This window comes from Toxorhynchites rutilus, chromosome 2 (assembly GCF_029784135.1).
Source record: "Toxorhynchites rutilus septentrionalis strain SRP chromosome 2, ASM2978413v1, whole genome shotgun sequence".
Classification (NCBI taxonomy): Eukaryota; Metazoa; Arthropoda; class Insecta; order Diptera; family Culicidae; genus Toxorhynchites; species Toxorhynchites rutilus.
This window is the reverse complement of record NC_073745.1, coordinates 29532335-29544954: the sequence shown is the minus strand read 5'-3', so window position 1 is coordinate 29544954 and position 12620 is coordinate 29532335. Positions and strand designations below refer to the sequence as shown.

General features: G+C 37.7%; 1 protein-coding gene across 14 annotated transcripts in view; it reads left to right on the top strand.

The window, feature by feature from the left end:
- Positions 1-12620, top strand: part of LOC129765194 (polycomb protein Asx) — a 61541-nt gene that overhangs the window by 8840 nt on the left and 40081 nt on the right. For 7 of the 14 annotated variants that reach the window (XM_055765211.1, XM_055765208.1, XM_055765209.1 and 4 more), the window contains one exon: positions 12130-12602. In XM_055765211.1, the coding sequence (XP_055621186.1) occupies positions 12146-12602 (457 nt within the window). In that variant the 5' untranslated portion in view covers positions 12130-12145. Of the gene's footprint in view, positions 1-3; positions 323-12129; positions 12603-12620 lie in introns of those variants that run through there. The other 7 variants (XM_055765201.1, XM_055765212.1, XM_055765210.1 and 4 more) reach the window with 2 other exon arrangements.

Genomic DNA, 12620 nt, shown 5'->3' with positions numbered 1-12620 from the left:
AGAAAATTTGCAGCCGTGTGAACAAAATTTTTGACAGAATACGCCGTGCGATGGTTGAGATACAGTGATAGATTTGTGATTTTGTTCTTTTTTTCGCTCTCCAAAAGTTTGATAAAAAAAATCAGCGAAAATTAGGCCACATCTGATGCAGGGAAGTTTATCCCAGGAAAAAGGGCAAATATGGCAAATTGATGAAATGTGATTGAAAAAACTCAAACACGAATAAGCGATTGAGAAGAGGTGAACTTGTCAAAAAGTGGTGTTTCGAATTGTATCGATGGAATAATGAGAAGTGGTGTGCTTGGAAAATGGTTAAACCGGAGTAAGTTGGCCCCTCCATCTCAATCGATGTCTGTATATCGAATTATTTGTATATCTCACGGAGTTTCCGTGAGGAGTGGTTCCTAAGAATGTCGAACGAATATCAGTTAATTTGGTTTGCACATAGCTCCGATCGCAAGTATCAATCTCCAATTCAAATTGGGTTCAGTGTTGCTAATTTTGTGGGCTCCTCCAGCGGTTTCAGCAACTTATTCTATATAAAAGAATTTATTATCGATGCTTTGGTAATCTTAATATATAACAATACGGAGGAATGATTAATTTTGTGAAAATTCTTATACCAACAATTCTACTTACCAATTCGATTTGAGATCGTATTGCTCGACAATTTAAAGTTGACTGCATTAAGAAATCCTTTCACCTACATTCAGTTTTCTGCCAACTTTCTGGATCTAGACTGCTTTCATATGGTCCAGTATTTATTGGCCCGACTGTCAAGTAATGAATTATTTATTAGCATCAAGAAGGAGTTAATAGTTCTCGATCAGAGGGTTCCCTGTCTGGATTATTTGAAATGAAATGAAATTTTTTTGGATTGCGAAGAATGATCATACTTGCCTGAAAAATTTGTTCTGATGATGTTGTTTTTGACCTCCATTAGTTTAGTCAGAACCATCTATTAATATAAATGTAGGCAATATGTTCAACGGTTTTGTAATCCAAATAAGTACGTTCGTGAATAATCAAGTATTTCGAATTCAGGTAGACGCTAAATTATATTTGAAATTGTTTTTCTTGTTAATGCTATTGTTAATGCTATACATCACAATCCCATAGTCTGTATATGGTTCAAATTGATGAAAATTGGGAGCATTCCCATTTCCTCATACATTTGTGTGCTTTCCCGAACAGAGCTGTCAATAACGAGCAACTTATCGACGAGCAACGAAAGGGGAAATCGTAAGATGTGAAGTCTCCGTGAACAAAGGAAAATAAGAAGAACGAAGGGGATATTTGCCTAGAGTATAAACAGTGGATCTTGCTGAGGCAAACTTCATTCTTTGTGAGGACACCGACTGGACAACACCGTTGCTGGGCGAGCTGGATCGAATGGTTTTCTCAAGGCTGTTGGGAGACTGAACCACGACTTCCTGGGTTTCCGCTACCTGGCGGGTTTCCTTCGATGAATACTTTCGTCGATCGTTCTTGATACGAAACAATGAACATCGCTTGTTCTTCCTTGCGCCATGACATGTCTTCGTTTCGGACTGAGCTGTGGACGCGACCAAATTACTCACTCGCTGATGTCTCTGGCATTGAAATCATTGCATCAAACTGACGCCATTGCATTAATGTTTTGAGCTACACAATTTTGTGGGGAATCATCAAGCTAGGCTATCGTCAGCTCACCAAGAAAATCAATGTTCTGGAATTTTGTCAATGATTTGGTTTCGCATGACGGTAGGAAAACTCTCCGCAAAGGATGACAGCTAAGCTAATCTAGACTGGCAATATTAACAGAAAGGGCTTCTGTTCAGAAGAGCGAAAACAGAGATAATAGTGCATCTTCGCTACGCTGAAACCCCATTTGCAATGATAAATATAAACAAGGAGGGGAGATAGAGGGAGGGAATTATTTACGCTAGGGTATTAGTAATGAATCTCTGCTGAGGCAAATAAAAAGTCTTTTTCCAAGCAGTTAATATTGTTTGTTTTCTGTCATAAAAGAGGCTTCATTGGTGCCTTTGACATTGCATCAATGCATTGAATTGACGCTATGGCGAAGCAGGCGGTAATGTTGTGCGCCAAAAAATTATTTGGGGAATACCAAGCAACTTGAATGTCGTGCTGGAATGTTATGAATTATTTGGGTTCGCGTGCCAGTCGCGAAACTACCTTCAACTAGGATTGCATTTGCGCTAATTTTGATCATAATGAAGCAATGTTACTCTTTTCGAGGTTGTTGAGATTAACATAAAGAGATTATTTCACTTATTTAGTCACCATGAAAGTAAATGTCGTTCTGGAATTTTGTATGTGATTTGGTTTCGCTTGCCAGTAGCAAAATTTTCTCCACTAAGGATGACAGCTACGCTTATCTCGAGCATGTATTGATCTGCGAGCACAAAAATGAATCATAAAACAACTATCGTCAAATGATTCTACAATAAAAAAACAATTCAGGGCGACCAAACTGGTAGAATGGTTATTTCAAAATTTTCGTAGCATTATAAAACAATATCCGCAGTTATAAACAAGCGACTTGAATTAAACTACAGCATAGTTCTACGTCAACAATGCGGTAGTGTCGTGAACACAACCTCCTATAATTTTTTTCTTTTCTTTTTCTTCCCCTTTTTCTTCTCTCTTTTTTTCTTTCTCTCTCTCTCTTCTCTCTTTTCTCCTCCTTTTTTTTCTTTCTTTCTGTCTCTCTCTCCCTTTCTCTCTCTCCTTCATTCTCTTTCATTCTTTTTCTCTCTCCTTCTATTTCTTTCTTTTTCATTCTCTCTCTGTTTCTATTTCTTTCTCTACCATTCTCTCTCTGTTTCTATTTCTTTCTCTACCATTCTCTCTCTTTCTCTGTCTCTCACTCTCTTTTTTTTCTCTCTCTCTTTCTCCCTCTCTTTGTTTCTCTCTCATTCTTTCTCTCCCTCTTGCTCTCCCTCTCTTTCTTTCTCTCTCTTTCTCTTCCTTTCTTTCTTTCTCTCTTTTTCTCCCTCTTTTTCTTTCTCTCTCATTCTTTCCTTCTATTTATTTCTTTTTTTTCTTTCTTTTTCTCGCTCACTTTGTTTCTTTTTCTCTCTATCTTTTTTTTCTCTCTCCTTCTCTTTTTCTCTCTATCTTTTTTTCTCTCTCTCCTTCTCTTTCTCTCTCTTCCACTTTGAGTTTCACTCAAAAATAAATATTTGTGTTTCACAAACCCACACATTCAGAAGATGATTTTAAATCCGGACGGATCGAAAATTAACGTTTAAATTTCTCATTGAAGGAGTTGAATAAGAGTATGTTGAAAGCCCTAGTATGGAGTATGGAGTACGGAGTATGGAGTATGGAGCAAAGATTTCTGATTCGTGAGACCGCAAATCTCTTCGGAATACAGGACGGGCTTGATGATCGATTGTTTTGACGTAGGACTACGTCTTTCATTTCGGTACCGGGGTGTAAGTTCAAAGTTTCGAAACCGAGAGAGTGACGCTGGACTGCAAGGTTTTGAACGTTAATACCTCTTTACCGGCTGAATGGAGTGGTATAATAATCACTTCATTCGAAAGATAAAATGTCAACGAATTATATGATTGTCACCTATTGATCCGAAAAATCGTTTCAATAGCTTTTTGCTTTGCAAAATTGCTTTGAATGCAAGCTATTGAAATCATAACAATCCAGCTGATTGATGATGATTGGTGATCGCAATGTGTTCTCGAACACGGACGCAAAATCTAGGCACCTGGAGAAACCTTCATAGCGAATACGTGCAAGCTGTGATTTCTTTTGCTCGCTTGCATTAGTGTTTGGGAAACCATAGCGGACACACGCAAGGCGTGAATACTTTTACTCGCGTCAGTTTCTGTTCTGCTTTCGCTTGGAACAGTCATGATTTTTTTTCTGCGTGTGAACGTATCCGAGCGATTATTCTCACCCATTCACGCATTAGGCTTGGTGTTCCCGTGATGCAATCCAATAGTATCCGTTTCTGTTCTGCTTTCGCATGGAACAATCGTAAAAAATTGTTTGCGTGTGAATGCGTCCGAGCGAAGGAATATTCGCACCCATTTACGCATTCGACTTGGTGTTCTCGTGATGCAATCCAATAGCATATGAAAAATTGCCACATCACGATAAAAACGAAATGAATTTTATGCAAGGTTATAAGACTTTATTTCGTTCTCACCATGAAATGGCGCCCTCAGTTTCTACTCTGCGCATGGAGTGATCATGAAAAATCTCGTGTTATTCTCACGAAAACAAAAGTGAATCATGTATCAAACATGTTCAGTTGCTTTTACAATACCACTCGAATTCCATCGGTTCGTTTCGGGACCACCAACAATTTCGAAGAGTTGAATTTTATGTTAATAACAATTCCATACTTATACTCATCCACCCACACACTAACAAGAAAAACTTTCAGCAATCTTTCAAAATATTCATTCATTCATGCATTAAAAATTGATTCAGATGCAATTTCAAATGAATTAATACCGAGCCAACGGTAGTCCTACGTCTACCTTGCGGTTATATAACAGATATAACCCACTTCTTGTTTTTTGAATATAAAAAAGAGTATTTAATTTTTATTCATCCCCTTTAAGTTAGAAAACACGTTTCTCACATAAAAACATCTTTCAGAACGCGATAGAGAATCATATTTGATGAAAATAGTCCTTCTACGCATATGTTCGAATTTCAACAATGACAGAGTTATTGAACTTCCTTTTTGTTTCGAATTCTGATGGTCTTAAAAGATGGTGGAATCGAAAAGTACTCTGTTGTTTCCATTTGAATGACGAGACAGTTTAGCAAAGCATATAGTTGAGAAATCTCTAAATTAGTGGATTTAAATAACATTTTCGAAGTGAAAAACTTGGAAGTTAGTTACACTTTAAAATGTTATTACTAGTTTTACCCATTGTTAATAAAAAACATGATTGTTTCCATAAACCAAATTTAAGCTTCCAAACTTTTTCTTCCTAATTTGTTCTTTTACACCCAACTTCTATCTTTTTTAATTTCGCTGCAATGTCATTTTAGACAATTCTCGGCGATTCTTCTATTAAAATCTTCAAAAATTATGAATTTTGCTGAACTGTACTTATAAAAACTAACCTTTACCTTAACTTTGGAATGTTACATTTTTTCTTGGAATAAGCCTCACTTGGAATATAAAAATACATATGAGGGGCTTAGAATGCAAGGGGTGTAAGTAACTTGATCGATTTCTCTTCATCAACTTTTTATTTGGTTAATAACTCAACTGCAGAGACGTTCCAATGTAAGTTTGCTACAGAATCCGATAGATGAGGTTCTGACCTATCTTCCACATTGTCAAATGCAGCTGGGAAAGTATTTGCAGCTTAGTTATGACCAAAAGACAGAGTCGATGTAGAGGAAACGATCAAATCACTTGTATCAAGTGGTTTTGTTGTGGATTTAATTTGGTGGTCATTAAAATCTAAACAGTCCATCGAGGGCAAGGATTGCTAGAGTTTATCTATCAGCTCCTTGCAGTAGTATTACAGCGAAGACTGTTCTCTGAAGTTAGCCTGGTTTACGAAGCAAAGCGTAATCGGTTGTCATCATTAACTTTCGAAAATTTATTTTTTATGAGTTATTTTGTTGTGATTTATGTTGTTTTTCATCTTTGCTTATTTTATGTCGGTCTATTTCCGTCACTTCAATCACCGACATCAGGGAGGCGACTGCACCTGGTCCTAACTATCAGACTCAACAACTCATGTGCCGGGCCAACTTCTTTTACTTTCCTTCCGAAGGAAGACGTAACCAGAGATTTTTCGCCTCAGAAAATCCCAGCGACGCCAGCTGGGAACCCAGGCCGATCGGATGGTGAGGCTGTTACGCTAACCACACAACCACTGGCGCTGTCCGTGGCGTTGTGTTAATGGGGAATTGTGGATTTTTTCCAATATCCGGTATTGAAAAGCCGGAAAGGCCGGATATCCGTCTCATCTCTAGTATCAATGTTTATTTTAAAGTTTCTATGTTTGACTTACTTCATCTACAAATGGAAATTGCTCTGAAACATTTTCAAAGTTATGCTAAAAAAAATATAATAATACCAAGTGGAAAGACCGCCCAAGAATATCAGGCTGAAGGCATGCGTATTCCATAAGGGAGATTGTCGTGGACTGTAATACAAAAAATTCCGGTACATTGGCTCTTCCAAATAATAAAAAAATTGAAATCCAAAATGAAAACCACCAATGCTACCCCATTTTACGGTACTTATTTGTTTGAAAACTTACTAGAAAGATTTATTCCAAATAATTTATACTCCAAAAACTATTTCTGTTTTGTTGGTTCAGGTCAATCACGGAGAGCAACTTCGAATTGTACAATCTACCCAAGCTCAAGCTCAAAAACTATTTCTGTATTGTTTATTTTTGCATCTTGAAAAGTTACGTTATATCGAGTTACATTATATCGAGGTATAACTGCACTTTTAGTACATTTTTATTTCTAAATCAGTTCAAATAACCCATTCGGGGTGGTTACGACCATGCTACGCCATGTTGTAGTGATTTTTTTCAAATGACTTCAAATGGTACGAAAAAATGTCTTCAAATGTCCTCACAATCATATCGAAGGAAACTAAAATTTATAACTTATTTCTGAACAAAGTTTGATAGCTTTTTCAATGTTTATTTTAATTGGTATTGTTACATAGCGCGTTTTGAAGTTAATTTCAATAAATGTGAACAAAGAATATATTGCGCAACTGCGAATTAAGTTTATAAGTTTAAAAATGATAATTGGCTAGATAAACCGTTGATTGAGTGTATATAGCCCCAGTTCTTCAACAAAACCGGAACTGTTATAACTCAATTTGTTTATTTCAGCTTTGAAGTTTTGGTTTTAACCTAAACCATATCCCTAAAACTAATTATTGAAACGTTATGTAACCGGAAAACCTTAGATTTGTGAAGAGGTCGTTTGAAAGATCTTGGTTAATATATTGTATAGTATAGGCCCAAAATAATGAAAATACAATGTCACAATCATTCGAATTCTCGAGCGCAAATGAATCAATGCCTTCTAGAAACAATATGTATTCAGACCGCTGGAAGTTCTCCAGAATTTGAAGTAAAAGTCGCTTTGTTGTTGAATTTATTCTATATGCTTGTGGATTTTCTGCTTGGAAAAGTTTGAAAAAAGCAAGTGCCACCAAGATAAAAATCTTCATTGATTACTTAGAACAAAGTAAACAAGTGACACTGATTAAAAAGTGAGCGAATGACACTGGGACAAAAGCTCTACTTTTTTTGACGAAAATATCCAATAGTCACAATTTAATGGAAATAATAACTCTCGGAAACCCGCGTACGCTATCATACTTAAATGTCTTCACATATTTTATAATGTCTTCAAAATGTCTTCACAAAATAAAATGTCTTCATAGTAAGTCAAATGTCTTCAAAATGAAGACATGTCTTCAAACTTGGCATCCCTGTTGGACACATAACTATTCTAATACAAATTGACAAATGCGAATTTTTGTCCCATAGTGGGGGCAAAAGTGCACACCGTACGGGGCAAAGGTGCGCACTTATTGAATTGAACTTCTCAGATAACTTGTACCAAGAATAAATGCTTTATCATTACTAGCGGAAGAAGCTTTATTACTAGAGTGTGTAGGCACCATCCAGCGGGGAGGATGGGGGTGTTTTAAGTTATGTTTTAAGGCTGGAGAAGGGTGGGTGTTATGGTCGAACATGATTTTGTTATGTGCAGATTGATTCTTGGCACCTAGAAATATGATGACAGGCCATCCACATACTACGTGTAAATTCCCGGGAGGGCTGCTCAACAGCTCAGCAGCTGTTGAGCTGCTGAGCTGTTGAGCTGATGAGCTGCTGAGCTGTTGAGCTGATGAGCTGCTGAGCTGTTGAGCTGCTGAGCTGTTGAGCTGATGAGCTGCATAGCTGTGGAGCGCAAAAGCAGCAGAAAGTGTGAATTTTGAGACGCGGAAGAATTTTTCGTCTCCCGCGCTTTATGATATGACGTCAGTTTGTTTTCGTGTGTCCCTCTTCGTTCTTTAGCTTTAGCAGAGATGCCAGAGAGCAAAAAGGTTTTTGTTTTGAAGATATTCAATCGTTCCATTAAATTTTTCTTACATCGCCAAACAAAATAATAAAAATTATTATATGCTTGTAAATGGAATTACTATATTATATTGTTATTTAAACATGACTGTTCAAACGCATAAATTTATTTCCGCGTGCTGAATCAAAACAATTCAGAAAACTACCCGCCATAAATGTTGATGATTGATAATGGTCCTTTTGTTACCTTTTTCATGGCGAAGAATTGCTTCTCGTTGCGCCTATTAATGGATTTATTTTTATATCCTTGGATGCAAAAAAAGTATCTCGCTAGTTTTATCAAAAAACGTTGTCTCAGCCAATATTTCTGAAGGCATTTTATTTGGCTACTGCTGGTTCTTCTATTGTTTAAGTTCAGCATATCCTAAGCATCTTCTATGTTAGATTTCAGCATTCAATATTTGTTGTATATTATATTATTAGAATCCATATGAAATTTAGTTTGTGTACAATTACAAATTAAATTCGTTTATTTTTTTGATTTCCGTCTATTAAGAAAATGAACACTATAAAATGTCCCATGGTAGTTATGCAATTGTGTGGACAGCCGCAAAATTCAATTGAGCTGAAGAGCTGTTCCGAATGAGCAGCTCACTTGTATGAGCTGGACGGCTCTGAGCCGCTCACCATGATGAGCTGATTTGCCCATCTCTAGTCTGAACCGCCCTAGGTGCTCGCTGGCACATCCAAGCAGAAGTACAGGGTGTCGACTACCTTGAAAATCCTTGAAAATCAGGGAATTAAAATAATGTCAGGGAAAATCAGGGAATATCAGGGAATTTCGACATCAATCTGGAAAAAATTAAATTCCGTCATTTAGAGTTTTTGTTATTGCAGTAATTAGAAAATTTTGATAACACCAAGAGCTATGAAGGTATAGCTAGGGGTTGATAAAATGAGTTTCATGATGATGTTAGACTTTGCCACGAATTCTAAAGCTGAGAATTCTTAGCTCGATGAAACTTCGTAAGCTATATTTTGTCGTTGGTTTCGACAAGTCTTTGAACAAGACTACAAAGAGGCTGCAGTTGCATCTGTATATCAGATTTTGGAATGAAGAATAAATGGAGGTGGTAAATCGTTACATGACGTCAATGTTCTTGGAACGTTCTCAAGCATCAGAGATTAACTTGCAGCTTTCAAAGAAGGTCTGGGAATTATATATTTGAACAAACCTACCAACGTGAATTGGACATATTACGCGAGCTGCAATTGGACTTTTACAAAGGAGAAGAAAAACTCTTGAATATGGGTAGCTCCGGATTTATCAATAGATTGATGGATTAAAAAACTCGCCAAAATTTACGACAGACAAATTTCGAAATTTCGTCTGGGATGCGGAGCTATGGTTTTAAAGCTTTCGAAGCATTGATATATCCTTGATCTTGCCGTCATTGATTTCGATTAAAAAAAATAGCTGAAAAAACGATTCGTAAAACTTTTGACTGTTGATTCTAGTAACCTTTTTAATATTTGACGGATTTTGGACGAATCAGGTGAGCTCCAGCAGACTTAACACTAAAACAATATTGATAGCAAAAACAGCAACAAGTTTGCTCACTATAATCCGGAAAATAAACGACTGGAGCATTTTTGGAAATGATAGGTTTACGGAACCCTTTAACCAAAATTGTTTTCTGTCTCTCGTGTGGAAACTCCAACGTTGAGAGAGCTTTTCCATTGATACCGAATGTTTTGAGAAAACATTTGTGAGGAAACGTTTATGTTATGCGACAAGTTTACAATGGTATGCTTCACTCTGGAAGGATGGCCTCAATAAAAATGTTGAGCTAGTTAATTCAACGAGTTAAAAATTCTCATTCTCTTTATCTAGAAGACAAGGAAAGTTGAAAGAAATAAGAAAATGTTGGAAAATGCACAGAAGCCCGAGAGATTGCAAGAAAAAGTGGGTCGTTCAAATCGTAACAGTTTCGTGAAATTGATCCGAATCACAATGAAAATGACTCATTCTGTACTAGTGTTTAAGCCTAGTCTTCATAAGAGATTTGAACTGTATTAATAAATCTTTTTTTTTTATCTTTTACGACACTTCTCTGTCGTCATTTAACTTATTCAAAAATCACAAACAATTTTTTCATTGGAAGATATCGACAGACGTTCTTAAATTTCATTGTTTAAATATCTTAGGAACTATAGCTAAAGTATTAGTAGAGAATTTGATTACTGGTCTTCATCTGGAGTTTTTCTGAAAAATTACTGGAAAATCAGGGAATATCAGGGAATTTTTGTTCGAGTTTTGAGTCGACACCCTGAAGTAGAAATGTCAATAAAAGAAGATTCAAATCATAAATCACTTACTGATATGAGCCTCTTCCTCAGAGCTGATTCAGAAATACCGAGGTCTGTTGCAATCCGACGCTTCTAGACTCCCTTCCGACCATTTCGAGCGTTTCTGGAGTGCATTTTTTCAAATTAAAGGGTGTGTCACATCAAATTGCATCACGGAAAAAACGCTGTAGAAATTTAATTTTTAGGAATTATATTTTCAGCTTTCGCTTATAATCAGATAAGAGTGTATAGACCACGTTGGCCATGCTTCACTGTCAATTTTTCGTAAATTTGGAAAAATGTCGTCGAACGAAAAAGAGCGTCGTGAATTAATCCTGTGCACTCATTTCGAGAATCCGGAGTTGTCACATCGGGACATCGGTAAGATGCTGGGAATCGTCCAATCCACGGTCAGCAGAGTACTAAAACGATACTTCGAGAACCTAACCATCGACCGGAAGGTGAAGAACGGCAAAAATGGATGTCAGTGAAAAAGATCACAAGCGCGTAGTTGAGCAGTTTAGACGTGATCCGAGAAGTTCGGTCCGGGATGTCGCCAATAATCTGAATTTGTCAAGTTCATTCGACCAGCGGACCAAGCAGCGGGAGGGCCTGCGTACATACAAGGTTCAGAAGGCTCCTAACCGCGACGAAAGGCAAAACATGGTGGGGAAGACGCGAGCCCGGAAGCTGTACACCGAAATGCTGACGAAGCCGTAGTTTCGAACTTTCCAGTTTTTATTTGTTTTTAAATCGACATCCCCAAAATTGAAAAAAAAAATATCAAAACAACGCAAAAGTCATCTTTTCTCATAACTTTTTGCCACTTTTATGAAATGTATGTTTATATGTGTGAACTGCTGGTGTAATAATGTGTCAAACGAATACACTGTTGCTGAATTGTTATGCTCGTTTGTTTCAAAAAGGCCAATGCACACTTCTGCCCCGCACTACTCTACTGAAAATACCAGTTGATGTATGACGTTTCTTTAATTTATTATCATTGTAATTCATAGTTCATCGCTCTTGGATAGAATACTGTTATTCAAGTAAGACTTATGTGTGCCTGTTGTTGAAGTACTGTTCCATGACATTTGTTGTATGCCTGCCACTAAAATTCAGTGCCCCGAATGTCATCATGTGAAATTTCCTTCCATGCTTTGACCAAAGATTTCTTCAAAGCATTCAAACTTGTTTGTCTTCGAGAACAGGCATTGTCCTCCATGGTCGTCCAGATGAAAAACTCCGTCACGTTGAGATCCGGCTAGTTTGGTAGCCACTCATCCATTTGAACCGTCTAATTTTGATTATTGTTGGTTTTCTGAGCCCATTGCATCACGAAGTTCTTGAGGTGTTACAGTTACAGTTACATTTAGTGAGTCGCACTCACTAAATTTCACATACTCTTTCGTGGGTTGCGTTGAACTCGCTTCTTGACGATTTTCGAGAGCATTGGCGTCGTGAAGGTTATCTTTTTTGCCTATCCTAGGACGGATCCTCATTGTTCTTCGTTCGGTTCCATCATAAAGTGTCTGTCGAGGAGGTTTGTAACGATTGATGTTGTCGGAGGTGCCATTCCTTTACGATGAAGATCGAAAATCGTTGGAAAAGGAGCTAGTTATGGGAAAAAGAACTTTTTACTATCATTACTACCGTATACCAAAATCCTCAAAACACTTGACTAATCATATTGTTATTTCTCCTTCACCCTACATAGAAGACCCTGTTCGAAAATGGAGTGCGACGTATCACCGCCCGACAGTAGCAGCGGCGGTCATCACTGCTCCACCGCGGGTCAGCGGCGCCAATCTTCGAAGCATCATCATCAGCATAGTAACACCAGCGGTAGCAGCAGCAGCAACACTAGCAGTAATATTGGTAGCAGTAGCTTGAACGTTAGCGGTAACAGTGGTAGGAATCTCCTTAACATTAGCACTAGCAGTAGTTTTCGATCTGAATCGCCTGCAACGACGACGACAACTATGGCAGCGTCATCCTCTTCTCATTATCACCATAATCATCAACCGCAGCAGCACCAGCAACAGCAGCCACATCAACAACAGCCGCAGCAACAGCACCATCACATTCATCATGAGGAATTAACTGTTGCCTTTCCGGAGGTTGTCTCGTGCACACCGGAGTCGAGCTTCAATTTCTCGGATGATTACGATTCGAACCCTCTGAAAGAAGGTATTTTTGTCGACGTTG